Genomic DNA, 24,516 nt, shown 5'->3' with positions numbered 1-24,516 from the left:
TATACAAAACAGCCAGGTGCAGTGGCTCACACCCATTATACCAGCACTTTGGGAGGACGAGGCAGGCAGATCACGAGGTCAGAAGTTCGAGACCAGACTGGCCAACATAGTGAAACCCCAACTCTACTGAAAATGCCAAAAATAGCCAGGCATGGTGGTACACACCTGTAGTCCCAGCTGCTTGGGAGACAGGAGAATCGCTTGAACCCGGGAGGTGGAAGTTGTGATGAGCCAAGATTGTGCCACTGCACCCCAGTCCGAGCAGTAGAGCAAGACTCTGTCTCAAAAAAAAAAAAAAAAAAAAAAGAAAAAGAAAAAGAAAAAAAAAAAGCATAAACCTGCCTTGTGCAGTGGCTCACACCTGTAATCCCAGCACTTTGGGAGGCTGAGGTGGGTGGATCATTTAAGGTCAGGAGTTCATGGTGAAACCCCATCTCTACTAAAATTGTAAAAATTAGCCAGCCGTGTTGGTGTGTGCCTGTAATCCTAGCTACTTGAGAGGCTGAGGCAGAAGAATAGCTTGAACCTGGGAGGCAGAGGTTGCAGTGAGCTGAGATTGTGCCACTGCACTTCAGCCTAGGTGACAGAATGAGACTCCATCTCAAAATAAATAAATAAATACAAATAAATAAGCATAAACCCACAGGACAAGGAAAAAGGAGAAGAATATCATCAACAACAACACGTAAAAGAACTTAACAGATCCTTTAAAAAAATAAAGAAAGCTGAATTTGATGCAGGAAGCTTAGAAAGCTGCGAAAGAACTTGATTTATCCCAGAAATGTCTCCTAAAATTCAGGAAGAAACCTCTGGAAGAAGAACAACAGTGAGGTCCAAAACAGGATGATTTGTTCACAAAAACAGTTAGACTAAAAGATCCCCTCCCTGAAACTGGCAGTAGAAAAAGACAATAGATCCCCCACTACCCGGCCAAAAAAAAAAAAAAAAAGAAGAAACACACATTGCAGCAAGCTATTTTAATGTATTTTATAGTTAAAACAGCAGATGAAGGAGGGTATTGGATCCCTGAAACATGAACAGCCTGCTACAAAAGGAAACATTAAAAGAAAACAACAGCAATTGAAAATTCCTGAAATTAAAATAGATACAGATAAATAGACCATAAGAGCAGAAATTTAAAAATTCAGGTGGAGGATTGGAATGTAGACTTGAGAAAATCTCCCAGGAAGTGTTACAGAAAAATAAACAGGTGAAGAGTGGTAGAGTAAAGGTTAAAAAAAAAATGGCATGAAGGTCTCCTGACAAATAAATAGAGTCCAGAAAGAGAAAAAAGAGGAAAAAAATGGAGGAGACAATGTTTTCAAAGGACAGTTGATCTCTTCTCAGCCTTTTGGCTAAGATCAAATGCAAAGAAACATTTGAAGAAACTTTTTCAGAAAAGAAAGATATAGGGCCAGGCACAGTGGCTCACACCTGTCATCTCAGCACTTTGGGAGGCCAAGTCGGGCAGATCATCTGAGGTCAGGAGTTTGAGATCAGCCTGGCCAACATGGTGAAACTCCATCTCCACTGAAAAATGCGAAAAATTAGGTGGGTGTGATGGCACATGTCTGTCATCCCAGCTACTCAGGAGGCTAAGGTAGGAGAATCACTTGAATCAGGAAGGCAGAGGTCACAGTGAGCCAAGATTGTACCATTGCACTCCACCCTGAGCAAGAGTAAGACTCTGTCATAGGAAAAGAAAAGAAAAGAAAAAAGAAAGGCAGGCTACATGCTGGATTAAAACTGCCCACTGACTGTGTGCAAGCCGGTGCAAATGTACCCACACAAAGGCAAATCAAGTGGAATTTAAGACCCTGAAAACAACAAAAAAGAGTCCTATGAGCTTCCAGAAAGGAAGCTGGATTTCAAACAAAAAAAAAAATCAAGCATCTAAATGTTATGAGTTCTCAGTAGCCAACACTGGAAGCTAGGAAACAATAGAAAATGCCCTCAAAATCCTGAGGGAGAAAGATTTCCTACCTAAAATTTTATACTCAGCCAAACTAGCAAAGTCCACAGCAGAATTAAGGCATTTTCAGACAAGCAAGATCTCCCAACTTAACCGTTTTATTTATACTTTTTCCTAGGAAGTATAATGAAGTAGTAAAGCATTAAAAAATATGTGGAAAACAGAGGGCCCTAGAGAAAGAGAGAGGATGGAGTAAAGAAAGTCTCAGGATATTGGTAAAGGAAGATCTCAAGACAATATTCTGGCAACAAATTTAAAAAAAAAAAAAAAAGAAACCTGACCTAATTTGAACAACTCAAAAAGCTGCGGGAGAGATTTATTCAAGAGATAATACTAATAGAATAGTTAATGAGTTAGAGTGTATAATGATAAAATTTACATAATTCTGGGCAGTTTGAGGTTAAATTTTAGGTATATTGAAAACCAAGCAAACAGACAAAGGAAACAAAACAATTGACAAAATGTTCTGGAAAAGCAATAGTTTATACTATTATAAGGCTCAGCTGGTGAATAGCCCTTATATAACCAACTATTTAGTGTAAACTCTGAATATTTATGCAACCAAAATTGTGACAATAATTGTATTGTAGTTTATGGGAGTAGAAAATGTGCACATGTGGGGTGGGGGTGGGGGTGAATGAAAGCTAAATTCATCTTCCATAGAGAAAAGTCAAAAGATAACGCTGAATTGGAAAAATTGAGAAATAGCAATATAAATACATTGAATGTCAGTATAGAGGCAAGTGACAAAAGATCCAGCCACATGTGATGAAATGATTGCCCTTGAGGAGGAAGGATTAGGAGAAGGAGTTGTGGGGGATTTCAGTTGTCTATACCACACCATGTAGAAAAGTTTGACTCTTAAACCTGAAACTGCCCTTGCAAAAATTCTAACAGTGAGAAAATTGTGACAGTGAAAGAGATATGACCTAACTAACTTCATCTTGTCTTTAACCTCTAAACTGCCCTTGGTCATTTCTGAGCATGAGCCGAGCTAACTTTGAAAGAATTTAGTTATAGTTTAAATAATTACAGCCCTTCCCAAAACTAAACTGTCTGCATAATTCTAATAAAAGACCACCAGGTAAACAAAACAAAACAAGAGGGGCCTGTATTCTACCAAGATTTAGGCATACTTAATGATTACCAGCATTATTATTCCAGAGGTCACAAGATTTGCAATCTCCCCAATTACTCCTGTAAATAATATCACTATTATAAAACCTAGAGATTGGCCTTTTGAGATGTCTTTTCAGACTTTTGCATTTCTGATGGCTGGATGGCCCCACCTAGACCCAAGACTCATAATCCAAGTGTCCCATGGCCCCCACTCAGAAGTGGTTTCAGCACATGAGGATCATTTTCCACACCCCCATGATTTCATCCCCAGCCAAGCAGCAATACTCATTCCCTAGCCCCCTGCCTGCCAACCCCTGCCTGCCAAACTATCTTTAAAAAAACTTTGGCTCCAAATTTTCAGAGAGGCTGATTTTAGTAATAATAATAACTCCAGTCTTCCATTTAGCCAGCTCTATGTATGCTAAATGCTTTCTTTATTGCAATTTGCCTGTCTTGACAAATCAGCTCTATCTGGGCAGTGGGCAAGATAAACCCATTAGGCAGTTACAAACCAAGCTCTTATATAACTCTGATGAAAACTAAAACTACACGTAAAAAATAAAAATTGCATTATTTTACAAAGTTCTATCATTTACACTGAAACTCCTAACCAAATGATCGCACATACTTTAATTGATGTGATAGTCCAACTTCAGCTTATTTTTTTGTAAAAGACTACCAACTTAGCTCATGAAACATCACATAACTTTTAAAATATTTTAAAAACTACGCTTTCTGAATGACACTGCAAATATCAAAAGCAGCATAAATGCTAATGAATATGAATAAGGACTACTTTACCACTTGATCCTGGGAGGCCCTGCAGGCCTGGTGCTCCAGGCAGGCCAGGTGATCCTGGCTTCCCTGGTTTTCCTGGAGCAGAATCAGGTCTCCCAGGAATACCAGCTTCTCCTGGAATCCCAGGAAGACCAGGAAATCCTTGTGGCCCAGGGGGTCCTGTCATGCCTGCAAGATAAATCAAGAATGAAAACTACATATGCTCTCAGAGTATATGTCTCTGTAGAAGAAATCAAGATCAGTACATTCTTGCTTTGGTTATAGAATTTTTTAAAGGAAAAGAGATGGACCTGGAGGCCATTATGTTAAGTGAAATAAACCAGACACAGAAAGAAATACTGCATGATCTCACTTACACGTGGAATCTAAAATAGTCAAACTCATAAAAGCAGAGAGTAGGATAGTGGTTCTCAGGGGCTGGGAGAAGAGAGGAATGGAGTGATATTGGTTAAAGGGTACAAAGTCTTAGTCATGTAAGATGAGTAAGTTCCAGAGATCTAATATACAGCAGGAACATGATAGCTAACAATACTGTATCATATATTTGAAATCTGCTAACGGGCTAGATCTAAAATAAATCTTCTCCCCACCCCCCACAAATGATATCTATGTAGAGGTGACAGGTGATGTTAATTAGCTGGAATTTGGTGATCATTCTACAATGTATACATATATCAGAACATCAAGCTGTATACCTTAAATATAAACAATTTTTATATGTCAGTGATATCTCCATAAAGCTGTTTTTTTAATGCTCTAGATGACATTTTTCAGAAGTAGAAAAAAAAAATAAGTGATGCATAAAGTTTCCTTTTCCACAGAGCAGATTACTGCCACAAAGCAGAAGTTATAATAATTTGAATAAACTGCATTACAAGAAAAAAAAGCAGTTCAAAAATAAAGATAATATCCCAGCCATTAAACCATCTTGCCTTCTTTGAAATAAGTACACAGTGGAAAGAATTGGGTTTAGAGAATCAGATTTTCCTTACCTTTTCCCCATTCTTTAGAGTTATTGGAGAAGAAATATATTCAATTTAATTAAAAGGATTACTTTTCCAATCTTTCTACCTTGATAATTTGGTAAAAATAATCTAAATAAACATATTAGCATACCTCATGGGTAAAAATAGACTCATATAATCATCTATGTAGAACATAAAATATTGTACCTATCACAGCAGCCCAGGCTGGTGGGGAGGGATGGAGGTGCCAGATTTGAACTTGCCTCTCCTTCTCTACCCAGGGGACTTTAAGCAGATTATTTAACTTATTGAGTATTCTGTATATACCTCCAGAGGCTTGTTATGAGGATTAAATAAAATAATCCATGTAAGAAGCTTAGTGTAATAGTGTAATATCAGCAAGAGCACATGCTCAGTGAATGTTCAAATGTTCAGTGTGTTCAGATGAGGTCAAAATGAATAATGTTACAGCAGGAAATCCTACTTCCCCTTGACATCCTACTCCCCTTGCTGTGGTCTTTGGCTTAAAGATAGCTGGAAGCTGCCTGGGCACGGTGGCTTATGCCTGTAATCCCAGCACTTTGGGAGGCTGAGGCAGCCGGATTAACTGAGGTCAGGAGTTTGAGACTAGCCTGGCCAAAATGGTGAAACCTCATCTCTACTAAAAATATAAAAATCACCTGGGCATGGTGGTGGGTGCCTGTAATCCCAGCTACTAGGGAGGCTGAGGCAGAAGAATTGCTTGAACCTGGGAGGTGGAGGTTGCAGTGAGCCTGGAGGTTGCAGTGAGCCAAGATCATGTCATTGCACTCCAGCCTGGGCAACAAGAGCAAAACTCCATCTCAAAAAGAAAAAGAGAAAAAAAAGATAGCTGGAAGCCTTTGTGAGAGTGGTCACCTCTCACAGCTTCCTTTTCCTAAGTGTGTCTGGCTCCAGAACCTCTTTGTGGAAGACTGCATTTTTCACAGATGGCCACCACAGGAGCTCTGTCCCACACACTCTGGTAGAATTTTGACCTTTCTCCATCAAAAGGTGGTGTGTTTCCTTCCTCCAAATGAGGCCATTAGAAGAGATCATTCAGCTTCTGCCTTGTGAGCCAAAACACTTGAGACTGGAGTTCTGAGCTACCATATAAGCAATAATATGAAGCCCCCATATTGCAAGGAAACCTCAGTACACAGCCTACCCATGGAGGCTCTTGAGACTATACAAGAGAAATCAGGTGTCCAGCCAGGCCCAGCTCTTCTTGAACTCTTAAAACTGGAGAAAGAGTGCAAGGTAATGTACTGATTGCTATTGTTTCAAACCATTCAGTTTTAGGAAATTTTTTCAGCAAGAGATAACTGAAACCCTGTCAGTAATCAGTAATGTAGCATGCTCATTAAATTAATGGCTGTAATTATTGTGTCCATATGTGCTGGGCTTCACTAGACTTACAAACATATTCACTCCTTGAACAACCCTGCAAAGTGTAGACCTTACGGATAAGGCACAGAAAGTTTAGGCCAAATATCCATAGTAATAATAGCTAACATATTGAATCTTTACTATACACTAGACTAGACTAAAGGCTGTATATGTATTATTTCTTTCAACCCCAAGACCTTGTTTTACAGATAGGAAAACTGAGGTACAGAGAGGTTTAGTACATGTCCAAGATCACACAGCTTGCAAGTAGCAGAAACTGGACCTTTTCTAGTTCATAGCGTAAATGTATACGTATTTCAGTGTACCACACTATACTATGTGGCCTTCACTAAGTGCTAAGGTGGGATTTGATTACAAGTGTCTGACTCTGAAACTGCGCTTTTCTCATGGTAAATATGGTAGATAATTACCAAATTATCTATAAGATATTATAGATATTGTATACATAGTAAATATTATAGATATTACCAATTATCTACAAATTATATATACAAGTATGTACACTAGGACTAGACACACTGCTGTACTTAGAACATAATGAAAATGGGCCCCTGTGGATTTGGCTGCCACCTTGTCTTCATGCCATTTCTAAGACCTGATGTGGACTCAATACAATCAGTCACTGGATGAACCTGGGTGCTTCCTGCTGCCTTGTTCCATTGCCAAGAATACTTAACCATCTGCTGACAGGGAGAATGGGCTACAGTGTGTGGCATATTGCAATACTGACTACACAACTGTAGAGCATGAAATCAATAGAGTAAGTTGTGATAGCATTACATGTTTTTATTATAAAAGAAATAAACAGAAGAGTGCTTCACATACCAAAAATGTATAATTTTGTGTATTTTTGTCTCAATCATTTGTACATATAGATACATACATATGTTCGTGTAATGTAAACGTATATGTTTTGCATATAAATGTAATGCAAAATCAAATGCATTTCTTACTATGGGTCATAGGCAAGATTTGAAAGCTATTGGGTTAATTCATTTTTTAAAAGCTTGTGAATTAAGAGGTTTCCTGGGTTTTAATCCACTAGAGACACTTGTTACTTACTACTAGATTTTAATTTTAATCTGCTGGAGACACGATTCTATTATAAACAAGCCTGAGTGGAGAAATCTAAGACCAGAGTTTAGTGCTTTCTGACCAACAGAACACCGTATGTGATTTATATACTCTTGGGTCAGCTAAGCTAAGGCTGTGCTATCTAAAGATTAAATGAACTAGACAAAGCTTTTCCACCTTTGTGGTCATCGAATTCTGCAAAGCGGAAGCTAGATTGATGGAAGATTAAATGAGAGTTTTGTAGCAGTATTCCTGAGTCGAATATCTCAGGAAATTTCTCACTTCTTCTCAGTAAATATAACAAGAGAGACAGGCTGAGTAAAACTACGATTATTCTAGACTTTTCTCCTCATAGGTTTAATCAGTTCTCCTAGGTTCACAGACTGAAAACACCCTCTAAGCTTCAATACCTAATCTTACTAGGAATATCAACCAGCGTAGCACCTGAAGGCGCTCAAAGTTCTTATGTCAACAGGACTCTTTCCCAGGCTTTTTACCAAATGCCAATGTGACCCATCATTTTCTTATTTTTGTTTTTATTTTGAGGGGAGGGGAGAAGAGTTTTTTAAGGTAATTATGAATGAAAGTTATTTTAATCATAATTTTTACTTCCACCTTTCATGCAGGAGATTTAAGTGAAGGATTAGGTGAATGAACTAAATTTTACAAGTAGTTGTCAACAAGGAAAGCCTTCCAGAAGGGTGGGGAAACATTAACCCTAGCAGTGGCTTCCAAGCCTTATCTGCATGTGATGATTTTGTGGGAGGCCTGTTGTTATGCATACATATGCCTTATAACACCTCTGTGATATCAACTGCATAGTTCTGGGGCGCAGCTGAGAAACCTGTATTCCTCCCATGTAAGTGACTAATTGGCTTGAGTTCAGTGGTTTTTAACCCTGGCTATATATTACAAATACAGGAGCACTTCTACAGTAGCAGATGCCCAGGCCTGTCTTCCAAGAGTCCAACATTCTTGGTCTGTGGTGTGTACAGGCATCGGTATTATTTTACACACTCCTAAGGTGATTTCAATATCAGCTACAGTTGAAAGCCGCTGGTGCCGATGACGACGCCGGATATCTGACCTGTAAAAGCCAGGGCATCAGGGCATCCGTACCTGCACAGGCTTCCCCTGGTCTGCCCGAGAGACCTGGGGGACCAAGTAGTCCAACATCCCCTGTTTCTCCGTAGCGGCCAGGGAACCCTGGGTCCCCTGGCGGACCTGCCAAAGATAACAGCACATGTGAATAAACAAGTGATACGTGCATTTTAAAACTCAGACAACAATTACTTTTTGTGAGACTCAGTAAAGTATAATTAGGAGACTCTTTTTTGTAGTTTCTCATCACATTTAAAATGAAATATCTTAAATTTCAGCCCCTTTGGCTGTGCCTCTTCCTCAGACACATGAACTTTGAGCGGAGCGCTTTGACATTGCTTTAGGCTCCTCTTTTTGGCCGCAGCATAGTGATAGGTGTTAGTCAAATCGTTCTGTTTTTGTTATTTTGAGACAGAGTCTCACTCTGTCACCTAGGCTAGAATACATAATTTCAGGTCACTGCAACCTCTACCTTCCAGGTTCAAGTGATTCTCATGCTTCAGCCTCCCAGGTAGTTGGGATTACAGGCGTGTGCAACCACACTCTGTCAATTTTTATATTATTAGTAGAGACAGGGTTTCACCATGTGGGCCAGGCTGGTCTCCAACTCCTGACCTCAAGTGATCTGCCTGCCTCGCCTCCCAAAGTGCTAGGATTACAGGCATGAGCCCCTGAGCCCAGCCAGTAAAATAGTTTCATACAATTTTTAGCTATTAAAAAAATGACTTTCTGAAAGACGACATAATAAAAATCCCAGCCTACAGTTTATGTACTGAAAAAAACCTCATGCACATGCATAATGATACACTCATGCTAAAGCTCATGCATGCAGCCTGCCTAGTGTGCAAGCTGTGGAAGTGCTGGGTCAGACTCTTCTGTCCTGGCCACTCCACTCCTATTTCTGCATAATTTATGGAGGAACTGAATGGAAACACAAACCTTTGAGCGGAAGAGGTGGAGTCACCAAAACACCTGGTGGTCCTGGGTGCCCCCGGTCTCCAGGATCCCCCTGAAATCATTCATTCATTCACTTTTTAAAGAAATACTAATTTTACTCATGTTGCCTGGCATTAAACCAATATTAGAATTAACGTGCCCATTCATACAAGAAGCAGAGATTACAGGCTGACTACAGAAATGAAGCATTCATGGAGTTTTAGGAGCAGCAAAGATCCATCTAATCTCTTACCTACAAGTAGTGGAAGTAAATAGCAAATTACAAAGCTCCCACAAAAGAAAAGAAGCTTAACTCCAATGAAATTATTCTATGCCTATAAATTGGATACCTCTGATGTCACCAAGTTTCTTAGCTATACTATGAGCATTAATGTCTAACTTGGCATCTATGACAAACAGTTTATTCACCTAACAAGGTCTGAATCTACATTTTATTTTAGCTACAAATAGTGTCTTCCCAAATTGTGTTTCCCTAATGCTGCCATGGCTTTAAGGGAACACAATTCCCTTGCACATGCCAAGCAAGTGCCACATGTGAGATCACAGAGGTTTTTTGACCTGTGTGAAAAATGCAGTGGTTAAAAGCAGAAAACTCTAAGACGTCCTCTGTTTCTAATATCAATATTATGTGAGCCCATGGAATTTTGGAAACTTTCGTGATTATTCACCTTCAAAAGGATCACTTCACAAATGTGGAACATAATTATGCTTAATGTGACACTGACATAATATGATAATCATGCATAATAATGCACAGCATGCATTAAAATAATATACAGTCAGCGCTCTTATGTAAAATAGTTTAAAAACAGTAACAATGCAACAATAAAAATAATAAAACAATAGAATATGACAACTATTTACATAGCATTTACATTGTATTAGGGATTATAAGTAATCTAGAGATGATTTGAAATATGAGGTAGGGTGTGTGTAAGTAATATGCAAATACTACATCATTTTACATCAAGGACTTGAGCATCTGAGGATTTTGGTAGTCTGGGGGTTCTGAAACTAATCTCCCACAGATAATGAGGGACAACTGATACGGTTTGGCTGTGTTCCCATACAAATCTCATCTTGAATTGTAACTCTCACAATTCCCACCTTTTGTGGAAGGAACCCAGTTGGAGGTGATTGAATTATGGGGGTGGGTCTTTCCTGCGCTATTCTTGTGATAGTGAATGAGTCTCATGAAATATGACAGTTTTAAAAAACAGGAGTTTCCCTGCACAAGCTCTCTCTTTGCCTGCTGCCATCCATGTAAGATGTGACTTGCTCTCCTTGCCTTCTGCCATGATCGTGAGGCCTCCCCAGCCACATGGAACTGTGAGTCCATTAAACCTCTTTCTTTTGTATATTGCCTAGTCTCAGATATGTCTTTATCAGCAGCATTAAAACAGACTAATGTAACAATTGAATAAAAAATTAACTGTGTCTCTTTCAAAAATTATATTCTTGTATGATTCCTTGCAATACTTTTTAAAATAAATTAGATAACATTAAGGATATAAACTTTTATCAGGAAACATTCAAATATGCTCACTTTTTACCTTTGGGCCAAGAAATCCAAATAGCCCAGGATCTCCAACCCGTCCTAGTTCTCCCTGCAAACAAGCACAAACATGCACAAACATGTCTTTTAAAAAAAAGTGACTGGGTGACAAATTATCTCATTCTCATTTAATTTAAGCAACACATTGCCCACTGAGACTGTGCAAATTCTTAACACTATTCATTGGTTGCATTAGACAATCTTGTACTTCAGTTTTTGCACCCACAGCTAAATCCTGCAATCCATAAAATGAATGTGTCTGCTTTCCTAATTACTGTGTTTGCACGGAAGAGTACAACTTCTGAATTATACTAAGTTGCATTTACTAATGAAACTGTATTTATTATCTCTACAATGAGGTACAATTACCTTTAATCCTGGAAAACCTGGAGATCCGTAGGAACCAGGATCCCCCTAATAAATTCACAAAAATCAGCATAAACATTATTAAATCAAAACCAGCTCAATGCATCATTTTTTACCTTATCAAATTGTCCCATGGATATTTAGTCTTGTTTGCAAGGCTAACTGAATAAAGGGAAATAAATAGAAAAGAGATCCCATTTCTTTATAACATTTGCTACTTGAAGGATCTTTAGTCTTATTCAAAACATCTGTGTCATTGCCAGTGTTTTAATTAAGAATGTATTTTTGTTGTTGTTGCTTTTCCAGTTTTACTTTATTTCACTTAGTGCTTGCACTGGGCCAAATATCTTTAAAATCCTTGCAATATAATTTTCCTGGAAATTAATAGTTGCTCTGTGCATCATTAGTAATAAAAATGACCATGGAAACTAATATTGCCCCTTCAGTACTAAATCTAGAACCAAATAAACTCAATGCCTATGCCAGCTGTGGTCTAGCCTCCATGGTGACTCTACGAGTGGGCATTCAATTAGTGACACATGTGGTGATGTTTGGAGCTTAATATTGTAGTTTTTTCCTAGCTACTCCTCCTAGATCACCATCTTGTTTTATCAAATAGACTTAAATTAACTATTCCAAGCTACTGTCATACTGACACTGAGGTGCCAGACAAGAGATGCCACAATCCTGTTACTTTTCCCAAATTCTTCTATCTCTTGCTTGCCTGTTTTATCTAAATGATCTCAACGGAAGGATGCTCTGGGATATTTAGCTATTCCATAATTCTTGTCCAAAATATTTTGCTCTTACATGAGATATTCTTCACTTTTGAGCTTATGGGACTACTGACCTGGTTTTATAAAAACGTGAAAGAGAAATATCTCCAAATTCATGAATATTAATAACAAATGATGCTTACCTCAGGCCCTGGAAATCCAGGAATACCTTTTTCTCCTTTTGCCCCAATACCAGATTCTCCCTTTAAGAGATGACAACATTTAGAGGGGTTCAAGTAACAATATTTCAGCAATAGGGAATGCAAAAATAAAATGAGAAACAAAAATTATTGTCAGCAGCTTAAAGAAAACAACTACTTTAGAATAGGGGCTCTATAGGATTATGATAAAATAGGGAAAAATTCTGGTAATATATGTTAGTACTTAAAGCAATGATAAAGACAGTGAGGAATAACATTTTAAGTTAAGAAAGCACATCACACAAATGAAAAAAAGGAAGAAGAAAAAGAAGAAGGAAGAGGAGGAAAGGAGGAGGAGGAAGAACAAAAACTTAAATAACTACCTTGTGTCCTGGTGGTCCTGGCAGTCCAATCATTCCGGGAATTCCTTTTATACCCTAAAAATTACAATGAATATAATTTGGTTTATTCTTATTATTCAACATACTGAATTCCATCTCCTTCAGAAATAATTTCTTTTGACAATCTGTCTCACCTTAAAAAAAAAAAAAAAAAAACTCAAGAGATTACTCTTCATCTGTTCTAATTAGCACTAAGATCTAAGCCCACTTGTAAACCAGACACTATTTGAGCCAGTTCTCTATGTGAAAGGTATATGGCACATCACAGTGGACCACCATGGGACCAGGCAGCAGATACAATTTAGGAATGTAGCCATTGAAAAAAGTGGCTCATTTTGAGCAAAGTAAAGAAATTTAACCTAGTAATTGAAAAGCAACAACAGAATCTGCATGTGGCACCAGTAATATCAGCACTGGAAGCTGACAGAGGAATTAATATTTGCCAAGAGTCTATTATGGCCCATTTCTATGCATTTGTTACCTTCTCAATTATCAAAACATCAAACTCATCTGTAACATCTAAAGGACAACTGGGCTTCCAGTGGTCTTTTCAATCCACACATCAAAACATTATCAAGCACATGTCACAATTCAGCAGCCTGAGCTAGGTCTGCCACTTAGCAGCTGGGTAAACTTGAGAACACTGAGAACCTTCCAAGCCTCCTTTTCAATTCTACACGATGGGGCCAATAGTAGTACCAACCTATTAAAGTAGATTTGAGACTAGCACAGAGATGCATAGAAAGACCTCTGTACTCTGCTGGCAAGGATACATTTTCAAAAAACATTTTCTATTGCTACTTTCTAAGTGACATACAGATTTGGGAATTACCTTTTCTCCTTTATAGAGACCAAAGTCAGGTGGCTCTACCAACAGGGTAGGTCCAGGAGAACCTTGCTGGCCAACCTCACCCTTCGAAAAGAAGCAAGATAATAAAAATTTCATATTAATTTATGTTTTGAAGATTTTTATCCATGTATTGTGGTATAATGCTTCCAATCCTATGTGTCATGGATTTAAATTACAAGTCATGGCAAGTACCTCATAGAATATAAAAGGATATTGTTTTTCTTATTAAAATTCAGTACATACTTATTGTTAAAAATAAATTTAAAAAATGAAAATGATTCTTAATCCTACTATCCAGAGGTAATCTCTGTTAAAACTTTGATATAGTTTTTTATGGTGTGTGTATGTGTATATGTAAATATGTACATATATGTGTATGTATGTGAATAAGTAATTTGTTTCATGTATTTGAAAATATATCAGAATACTATATAATAAATATATAAACATAATTTAAAATATACAGCATATTTTATTAAATTTTTAAATAATTTTATATTTTTCATATAACAATATTTTGTGAGCGTTTTCCTATTATATTAAAAGCTCTTCAAGATACTAATTTTTTTTTTTTTTTGAGAAAGAGTTTTCTTCTGTAACTCAGGTTGGAGTGCAATGGTGCAATCTCAGCTCACTGCAACCTCTGCCTCCTGGGCTCAAGCGATTCTTGTGTCTCAGCCTCCCTAGTACCTGGGATTACAGGTAGGTTCCATCATACCCAGCTAATTTTTGCATTTTTAGTAGAGACGGGATTTCGCCATGTTGGCCAGACTGGTCTCAAATTCCTGGCCTCACGTGACAATCCTGATTTTTAATGCCAATACAATAATCTATCATAAGAATGTACTGTGATGTATTAAGCCATCCCACTCTAGTCAGATTAGGTTATTTCTATTTATTTTCAATAATATTTTAAAACTATAAAAAAAAATCAGCCAAAATTTTTTATTTATGCCATAATAGATGTTTTTCTCCTGGAGAAAAGAATGTTTCCTGAATGAATTTTACCACAATCATAGATTCTCACCATTCATTAGAAGATAAATATTTTGTACTGTTCTGGGTATTACTATTATTCTACACTTAGTATGATCTTTCCTCTTTGTCATAGTTAAGAACGGGCTACAGGTCACCTATGTTTGCAAACCAGGCCCTTACTGGCTCTGTCACCTGGGGCAAGTTCCTTAAAATCTTTCTCAGTTCACATTTCCTTAATTCCTCTAAATCTCATTTTTCTTCTCTGTGAAATGGAGATTATCATATTACCCATCTCAAACTATTCTTCTATTGAATAGATAATACACATAAAATGCTTCCTGTGTTGAGGGTGACAAAGTAAATTCCCCAATATGTAATTACTAAAACTACTAATGGTTTTGATAGTTGGGATTTTTACAAGAATATCGAGTTTAAATGAAAAATAAAAATAAAACCAAGAGTTCAGTGCATACCTAAATGTGAGAACTTGCAGAAAAGCCAGGTTAGGAACATTGTTTTTTTCCCCCTTGATTTATCTGTGCACCTAACACAGTGTTGATGTAGCAGCTGCTCTAAAGACATCTGTTTCGTGAATAAACCATTGAACAAGCACATAAACAAAACATGAGCAAAGCATAGCATGTATTGGTAAAGATAGCCGCTCTTATTCTTGCAATTGAGATAAACCTGAACTAAACCCCTAAAGGCTGACGAGTAGGTGGATTCTTCAAAATACTGGTCATATTGCTATTTTTTTTCATATTGTAAAAATACCATATACTCAGTATAGTAAAAAGCACCAAGAAGGAAAATTATGAAGAATTAAAATGTAAAAGGTTCATAATTATGTCACTTAGGCATAATTAGTAGCAAACATTTAGGGTAGCATTTCTTAAAATGGGGTGGGCAAATACATTTTTGAACATTTGAGAATTCTGCATCAATATTTTATTTTATTTTATTTTTTAGAAGTAGTATCATTCTGTCACCCAGGCTGGTGTGCAATGGCACAATCTCGGCTCACCGCAACCTCCCCCTCCCAGGTTCAAGCAATCCTCCTGCCTCAGCCTCCCGAGTAGCTGGGACTACAGGCATGCGCCACCATGCCCTGCTAATTTTTGATTTTTAGTAGAGATGGGGTTCCACCATGTTGGTCATACTGGTCTCCAACTTCTGACCTCAGTCCTGATCCACCCACCTTGGCCTCCCAAAGTGCTGGGATTACAGGTGTGAGCCATGGCGCCCAGCCCAAAATTATAAAATGATGTGTTCATTCACCTGACAATCTAAAAGAATTAATGTAAGCGCATTTGGGATTATTTGAATGGCCACCTCATAGCCAAATACTTCCAAGTTATTCTACAGCCTGAGTTTGCAAATGCGTTGTGACTGGGCTGGTGCAGAAAGTCACTAAGATGCCAACGCTTGCTGGACTCTGCAGTGGTGCATGGGGTCCTGTGGCTTTGACGAATATATTCCAGGGCTCCATGGCTTCCCAAACTTGAAAAACATTGTTTTGATATATTTTCATTTAGTCATTTCTATAAGCCAGAGATTCTCAAGGTGGGAGTGTAGGGGAAAGTAGTTAGGCAAACCCTTCCCTCAGTGACATTTGGCAATGTTTTGATACATTTTTAAGTTGTCACAATTGGAGGGAAGGGATTTTACTGACATCTAGCGGGGAGAGGCCATAGATGCAGCTAAACATCCTGTAACACACAGGACAGCCCTGATAACAATGAAATAGCCACAGCTGGAGGTTGAGAAACCCCTAAGTGTATATTTTAATGTCTTTCTTGTTGCTGTTGCTTTTACAAAGTTGAGTTTATATTTTCATAACTTGTACTTTTTGTTCAACATTATATCATGGGCACTTCCACACATCATGTAATCTTCACATATATTTTTGACTCTTGTGCCGTTCTGTTAAATGACTGTACCATGACTTACTCAATCGCGCTGGAACTCCATGAGAGCAGGGATCGGGTCTGTCTTGCTAGATCCCCACATCCAGTGTCAGTCCTAGCTTGGGATGGAGCAGATGCTTAATATCAACTTGCCCTCAGTTGTTGAAAGAGCCACTTGCCTACTGCTGGACGTTCAGATTGTTTCCAGGTGAGTGACCTTCTTAAATCCCTTTTCTAAGACTTATCCTTACTAAGTTTTACGCTTCAGCTGAAAGGACAGTGAGTGTGAGTGGAGGAGGGGAGAGACGGGGAGGAGGTGTGTAGAAAGGGAATGGGTTGGAGATTGTGTGTGGCTCAATGCTCTTGGTTCCAGTCATTAATATTTGCATTTATGCGCATATTTATGGGTGGGGTTTGGGATTTCCATGAAATTAAGCAAAACAAATCGTAATTTGGCAAAACTGTCACTCTAGATATAATATGTTGTCAAAAATGTTCAATCTCTGTTTGCTAGGGTGAAATGTGTTACACAAATTAACCGGAATGTAGTGTTAAATTTTGTCAGATCTGTCATTTTACAGTCAAGGGTAATGATGACATAATAATTCGGCAAAGAAAAGTTCTCAGCCATAAAATTGGACAGTGACTAGATAATGAATACAAGTTCAAATAATCAAAACAGCCTCCACCCCCGAGCAGCACACACACTTTACCATCTGCTCCTCTGAGCAAAAGGGGATTCTTACCGGGTCTCCCATTTGCCCCTTTACTCCCACACCGGGATTTCCCTGAAAAAGAAATGAAAAAGAATCTAATTGCTTTTGAATTTTGAAAAAGTAACTAAAAGCAATTAAAACTTCTGGCTACACAATTTATTGCAGTTTATTAAATACTTTCAGAAGTCTGATAAGAGGAAAGATATAATTCTGATAAGTATTAGTGGTCAATTATTTCATTGTTCAGGGCTCTATTTGCATATCTTGCTCATGACTGCCTACCTTCAAACCTGGACGCCCTGGTTGGCCCGGAGGTCCCTAAATCAAGGGCAAAAAAAACACAAATCAATCATCAGACATAGAAATCAGAATGTGCCTTCTTTTGTTGCCCCAAAGTCTTATTTAGGAAATGCTTAACTTTAAAACAGGTAATGATGGAGTTTCTATCACGGATGGGCTGTTGTTTTATGTGAAGATGATGCCAGTGGCTCAACCCCAGGGAACCTGTGCTTCAAGGGGGAGTCCCACTGGTAATGATGGGTTTTCACTGATTCACCAGTTATAATCTTTCAAACAGCCCACCTGCATCTGACAACTTTGCTTCTTTATTTCCTGCAGAATCTGGTTTTTAAAGGGATCACATCAGCAATGCTGTACTTACCACTAACCCTGGCTCTCCGGGATATCCTGTGGGACCCGCTGGTCCTCTTGCACCCCAAGATCCCTAAACATGAGAAAAATCAGTGCATTTGTTACCCAAAATTGTAATCATCTTTCACAGAAAGAGTTGTGTAAACTTCTCTTTCTGTGATTCCATGTGGCTGAAAACCCTCTAGAAAAATCATAGCCCCCAGCACTTCTGCCCTGCTAGGTCATCTTCAACAGCAGCTTTGATGCGGCCCTAAAAGAGCACCAAGCTAAAGGTAGCAGCACTCTGGTAGTTGTGATAAATTCCTTCATTTAGGGTCCAGGTAAGACCCAGAGATCAATCTACCTATTTACAAATACATCCTGTAATAACAAAAGTGGAGAACGAAGAAAACACATTACTACCTACTCCTAAATTCTGTTACAATTTTGATACACATCAGGAATACTGTTAATTAACATTAAATATTAATGTATTTATACTTTTTAGTATATTTTTAAAATATGGCCTACAAGATCTCAAATTGGGGAAATATGGTCCCTGATTTGAGACCAAGATGAGTCAGCCATACAAAATTTTCCGCCATGCATCACAGTGGAGCATGTATGTGGTGACAAAATTACACATCCACCGATTGTCAAGAAAAGGTTACAGCCCGGCAATCCTGGAAGTGCAGAGAGATGGTCCCTGGGCTCCTGCTGACTCTGCCCAAGGCAAATGATTGGGGAGTGTGTAATGAAATGGCTCTATTTAGGAGGATGAACTAATACTTATTTTAACAGCAACATTGAGGTATCACATTTGTTCCATGGAGCTGAGTGTCAATCACAGTAAGGAAACCAACCCAGGAAAGTAGTTCCATCACTTGCCAGAAGTTACAAGGCAAAATTATAGGTTAGCCATTGGAAGTCAAAACTGTTTTTTGTTTTTTTTGAGATGGAGTTTCACTCTTGTTGCCCAGGCTGGTGTGCAATGCTGCCATCTCGGCTCACCACAAGCTCCACCTGTGGGGTTAAAGTGATTTCCCCTGCTTCAGCCTCTCAAGTAGCTGGGATTATAGGCACGCGCCACCACACCTGGCTAATTTTGTACTTTTAGTAGAGACAGGTTTTCACCATGTTGGCTAGGCTGGTCTCACACTCCTAACCTCAGGTGATCCACCTGCCTTGGCCTCCCAAAGTGCTGGATTACAGGCATGAGCCACCACACCTGGCCGGCAAAACTGCTTTCAATTTTAATCTTGTAAGTAAACATCAAAAAACTGGAAAGACTAATATAATCATTGAATTGCTGATTTCAGAGATGTAAAGATGGGCAAAATATTAAATATACAAACACTGATTCAGCAGGCAAAATGGTAGAGAGAAGCAATGCAAGATCATTCTACCTGGTATATATTATATACGTGGTTGCTAAGTGGACTCACTTTCCTAAATATTAAGTGGCTGTGTATGCCTGAGTAAAGCCAAAAGATCATTAGAAGACAGAAGAGAAAGACAGGAGGGAGCTTGCTGAGCTGTAAGTACAGCTACATGGGCATGAAACTGATGCAGTTACACAGGGCCCCATGCTTGAGTTAATGTTCTGCTGTTGCCATCTTGAAATTATTAATAATTTTGAACAGGGAACCCACATTTTCATTCTGTACTAGGTGAGCCACACAAATTATGTAGCTGGCTTTGCCGGGATTAAAACGAGGGTCATAGGATATTTGAGGAGGAAATAGAAACACGTAGCCTGCTCTGGAGACTTACTGGTAAGCCAGGCAGTCCTGGGTCCCCTCTGTCTCCCTGCAAAAATAAGAATGCATTGCTTTATAAGTCAACACAATGTTCCTAAAACACAGATTATGTAAAAATAGAAATAACACACAAAATGTATTTGGAATCATCTAACTGTGCAGTTTGTTCAGTTTTTGTTTTTTGTTTGTTTTGGTGTTGACTAAAATAGAGGAAGGGATATGCGGAGGTGATTTTCTTTCTCCTTAAGCTCTGAATTTTCCTTCTACCCAACAGAGAAAGATCATTGGAGTAGTGACATGGAATCAAAATTAGATTTTATCTTTGTTTAAATTGTTGCAAATTCCCAATCCAGTGGTCCCATTTCCTCACAGTTTACCTGTTGCTGGTCTAGTTCCACACCTGGCTATGTTTTATATACATCTTGACCCCCTTAACCCTAGAGCAGACAGAAAAGAAACTCAGGTGGAAACTGCCTCACACCAGCTTCTGTCTATCACCTTGTGACTCTGTGCTGAGACTCAACCTACTTTAAAAGATCAAAGGCTATATATTCTCTTGAATGAAGGCTCTTTTTTAAAATGTAAAACTTGACATTTCAACCATTTTTAAGTGTACAGATAGTTCTGTGGTATTAAGTACATTCACATTGTTATTCACCCATGAATAACACCATCCATCTCCAAAACTTTTACGTTTCCTCCAGTGGAAACTCTGTTCTCATTAAACACTAACTCCCCATCCCTCTTATCCCCAGCCACTGGCAACCACCATTCTATTTTCCATCTCCATGAATTTAACTATTTTAAAAACTTAATATAAGTGGAATCATACAATATTTGACTGGTTTATTTCCCTTAACATAATATTATATCTTCGAGGTTCATCCATGTTGTTTAAGTGTCAGAACGTATTCCCTTTTTAAAGCTTTTACCATCTTCCATTGGATGGCTATACCACATTTTGTTTATCCATTCATTTGTTGATGGACATTATTACTTCCACCTTTTGGCTACTGTGAATAAAGCTGTTATGAACATGCATGTATAAATATCCATTCAACTGCTTGCTTTCAATTCTTTGGGGTATATATCCAGAAGTGGAATTGTTAGATCATATGGTAATTTTATGTTTAATTTATTGAGGAATCACCATACTATTTTCCACAGTGGTTGCACCATTTTCCATTCCCACCAGTAATGCACAAGGTTCCAACTCTCCATGTAGTTGCCAACAATTTCTAGACTTGTTTGTTTTTATAATAGTCATTCGAATGGGTGCAAAGTGGATATAAACTCTCAAGAGCATTGTCTCTCGAAGGTTATTAATCTACAGACCATTTTTATTAGGGAACTTCTGTTTCCCCTCAAGGTAAGGAATTCTCTATATTCATCCCCCCTTCCATATGTCTATATCACATGTCCTGTATTACCACAATTACAAAAAAAATGCTCACTATATCTAATATGATATGGGACATTACTATTTACAATGTGCTGCAATATAAATTATTATAACAGCCTTAAAAACACTGAGAAGGGGGCAGGGTAAATATTATTTTAATCTTCCTTCACAATTAATGAAAACGAGGCTGAGAGAGGTTAAGGGAGTTGCTTAACATCACGGTGGAGAGTAAGCCTCAGTTCTTTCCTTCCAATACACCATACTCGTTCCTAGAATGATTCTGCTGTTGATGTTTAGTTTATTAATATATCATTTAAGCTATAAACAGAACCATCATTCTTGCTGTTTAAGAAGGAAAAATAGGCACAGAGGCTACACACATATACAGTGAGCTCACTAAAGGGATCACTGCTCAGGTGTGTCCATTCTGGGTGGCACAAAACCTAGGATCTGATAGAAGCAATCTAGGACTAGTTCTATCTATCTAATTGCTGCAGAATATTCTTCCTTAAGAGAAATGACCACACATCTTGAAAATGGGCTGTATTTTCCTGCAGATGCATCATTTCCACTGATCCCCACCACTGATCCATGGCTTCTCATCTGAGAAATGAGGTGGTCACTCAAGAGTTTATTTCTAAACATTTGTGCATCACTCCCTGCTAAAAACACAACACCATTATATGTATCAAGCAAAGCGCTATAAGGTTTACATCGTTTTCAAGTTAAATAATGGTGACTTTTACTGTACTGGATGGTAAGTACTAATATTACGATATTTTAATTACAAATAAATCAGTGGTCCTCCACTGGGGTTACGTCCCCCCAGGGGACATTTGGTAATGTCTGGATATATGATTTGGGGAGTTCAGAGTTGAGGGATGCTACTGGCACCTAATGAGTAGAGGTCAGAGGCCAGGGATGCTGCCCAACATCCTATAATGAACAAGTCAGCCCCACACCAAACAAATATATGGCCCAAAATGTCAGGAGTTGAGAAAACCTTGAAATAAATACATCCCTTGCAGTTCTGAATAGTTCAGAGGTACTGGGATTTTACAGTACTGGGATTTTACTGGTGACTAAAGCCAGTGGCTTCACACAAAAGTATGGTGCCAACCCTGAGGGTCAGGGTAATGATAGAAATTGGTGTATTCAGGGACATTTTGAAGAAAAATCCTGTCTGAGTATTTCTTGCAATGGCTTACCTATTTGGGAAAAAAAATTCTTTTAACCCATCATGATCATAATACTTACCTGAATACCTTTAATGGCACCTAAAATGAACACTGAATTTCCTTTTTCTCCCTTTTCCCCAGGATGGCCCTGAAAATAAAATATTTATGTACTTAAGAGGAAAATAGCATATTATCACTTCAGTACTTTCTTTTCTATATAAAACATTACTCATCAGCTAAAATTACCATGATTGACACAATTAACAAGCAGACATTTCTTTATCCACTTCCTTATTATCATCACCCTAAGGTTCTCACATATATTTATTCAATGTTCAGCTAATATCTGTTAAGGAATCTTCTAAGACCAAGTATCTACTAATATATAGCTATGTAGCAGAACATTTTCCTTTTTCCCCACAATATAAAACACATGCATTTTTCCTACAAGTGACTAATTTTACAATTGTTAATTTATGCCCTAGAAACAGTAAATATATATATATATATGTATATATAGTGATTTTATCCATTTCAGTACCTGTATTCAAAATAGACCTACATATTCTTTGTAAGTTTAACTTTTAAAAAACATAACATGTTCCTTTTGGAAGGTTTTTGTATACAGTTGCTAGTTTGCTTAGGATATTTTTTTAAAGTGAATGAAATACCTCAATGTATTCTTCCTCCTCCCCAAGGTTTTCCTACTTAACATCTTAATATCCTACTTCAATTCTTAATATATCTTCTCTTGGTTACCACATAAAAATCCTACCATCTTTATATATCAAGCTCCTATGAAAGATACACACATTTGAAAGTTAATCGCTCTTAGAGGAGTGCCTGACTTGGCTTCTGATGGGAGATATTTAACAGTTTTAGGTTAAATTATATCAACAATTTGCTTGAGAAACCAGATTTGATGCTATCTGCAGTTTTGGCTTTGCACAGTTCCAGTCTGAATGAATTTCAGTTCCACAGTTAAGTTAAATAACATCAATTCTCCAAACCATGGTTCCAATTTCAGTTACCATTGTAAATTAACTGACTACTTGAATAAAGTACAAACTTCACTGCTAGTCCCTCAGTCCACAGATCGCTATATATATAACGGAAGTGAATCGTGATTACTGCATGATCACGTGATGTTACCGAAATGTGTTGCACAGAAAGCCAATGACTGAGAGGATGACTACTGACAAAGAGGAAGGCTTTAGTTGGGTGCTGTAGCTGAGGAGATGGAAGATCGGTCTCAAATCCATCTCCCAGACTGACTAAGATTAGGAGTCCACATTGCAGGGAAGAGATGTAACAACGCATTGGAAAACAGGACCTAGGGAAGGGTAAAGAAACAAAACCAGGGGTCTGGCTTCTCATTGTCTGGATGCCATGATCTGGTGAGTTTCCATTCTTTGAGACTTTTTGAGAGGCCTGAGGGTCCTCTCCTGAGGAAGGAACTCAGATAAAACACAGAAGTTTCAAACTTTAAGACCAGAAAGATCCATTTCTATGTTGATCCAAAGAACGTCTATGGGACTATTGGGTCAGTTTCAATGACTTCTGTCAAAGTCTGTCTGTGACTGGCCCTTGCACATGTATTATTCAGAGCAGACACACAGACACAGACAGCAAAGCTTGTAGCTGGCTTGCCTCCTTATTTCCCAGCAACAAATCCAAATAACATTCTACAAAAATGAATAATTGAAAGAGGAAATTAGCCAACAATGATGAAAATGAAGCAATGAAAGGAAAAGGGTAATGCTGGAAATGAAATTCAAATAAAACATAAGTGGAGTTAATAGAAGAACCAGCTGACCATGGGAATAATGACACCGTTGTCATTTGAGGGACTGTATTTGCAGCCAGAGGAACTTAGTAAAGATGAACTTATCAACATAAACTAGGAAAGAGGTTGTGATGAAAAGGATGACAGTGTCCTAGATAAAGTGACACAGATAAAAACTTCACATTGATGGAACCCTTAGAGATATTTCACAACACTGGAATCAGATCCAAACTTAGAAAGGAGTGTCACACTTCGTCAAAACACGAAAGACATGTTCCTTTAGTATCACAAATTATATGATGAGAAGAAGGCAGTACTGTTGCAATTACTCTTGGTAAGTTTTTACAATCAAATAAAACCCTTTGTTCCCAATGTTTCAAATTACAGTATATTAAATAAATATTTAGGTTTTTTTTCATTTCCTTATGTATGTATAACTGGCAGAAAGTTTCTAATGTTTTAACAAAACATTTTTAAAGGTCATGGGACGATAGTAATTTTTCTCATCAGCCAATAAGGTTGCTTTGTGTAGTTTTTAGCTTGCCTGGTCCTTTTCACATTACTGTGCAAAGTGAGGGGTGTCTGTACAGCAAATGAGTCAAGGGGAAGTAGGTTGTTTTGTAAAGAGACCATTATGATGAACTTTAGGTTTGTGGT

At 38.0% G+C, this 24,516-nt stretch overlaps 1 protein-coding gene across 1 annotated transcript in view; it reads right to left on the bottom strand.

Annotated features, from left to right (window-relative positions):
- COL4A4 (collagen type IV alpha 4 chain) overlaps window positions 1-24,516 on the bottom strand; it is a 137,245-nt gene that overhangs the window by 78,383 nt on the left and 34,346 nt on the right. The window contains exons 8-20 of the mRNA XM_064372756.1: window positions 22,153-22,221; window positions 19,507-19,542; window positions 17,765-17,827; window positions 17,386-17,421; window positions 17,134-17,175; window positions 13,485-13,565; window positions 12,635-12,688; window positions 12,255-12,314; window positions 11,339-11,383; window positions 10,968-11,021; window positions 9,397-9,466; window positions 8,476-8,580; window positions 3,893-4,057 (exon numbers count right to left, since the gene is read on the bottom strand). Of these exons, the coding sequence (XP_064228826.1) occupies window positions 3,893-4,057; window positions 8,476-8,580; window positions 9,397-9,466; window positions 10,968-11,021; window positions 11,339-11,383; window positions 12,255-12,314; window positions 12,635-12,688; window positions 13,485-13,565; window positions 17,134-17,175; window positions 17,386-17,421; window positions 17,765-17,827; window positions 19,507-19,542; window positions 22,153-22,221 (880 nt within the window). The remainder of the gene's footprint in view (window positions 1-3,892; window positions 4,058-8,475; window positions 8,581-9,396; window positions 9,467-10,967; window positions 11,022-11,338; window positions 11,384-12,254; window positions 12,315-12,634; window positions 12,689-13,484; window positions 13,566-17,133; window positions 17,176-17,385; window positions 17,422-17,764; window positions 17,828-19,506; window positions 19,543-22,152; window positions 22,222-24,516) is intronic.

This window comes from Aotus nancymaae, unplaced genomic scaffold (assembly GCF_030222135.1).
Source record: "Aotus nancymaae isolate 86718 unplaced genomic scaffold, 86718_ANA_hifiasm-v0.15.2.pri h1tg000008l, whole genome shotgun sequence".
Taxonomy (NCBI): Eukaryota; Metazoa; Chordata; class Mammalia; order Primates; family Aotidae; genus Aotus; species Aotus nancymaae.
The sequence above is the reverse complement of the archived record's forward strand: the minus strand, read 5'-3'. Positions and strand labels throughout refer to the sequence as shown.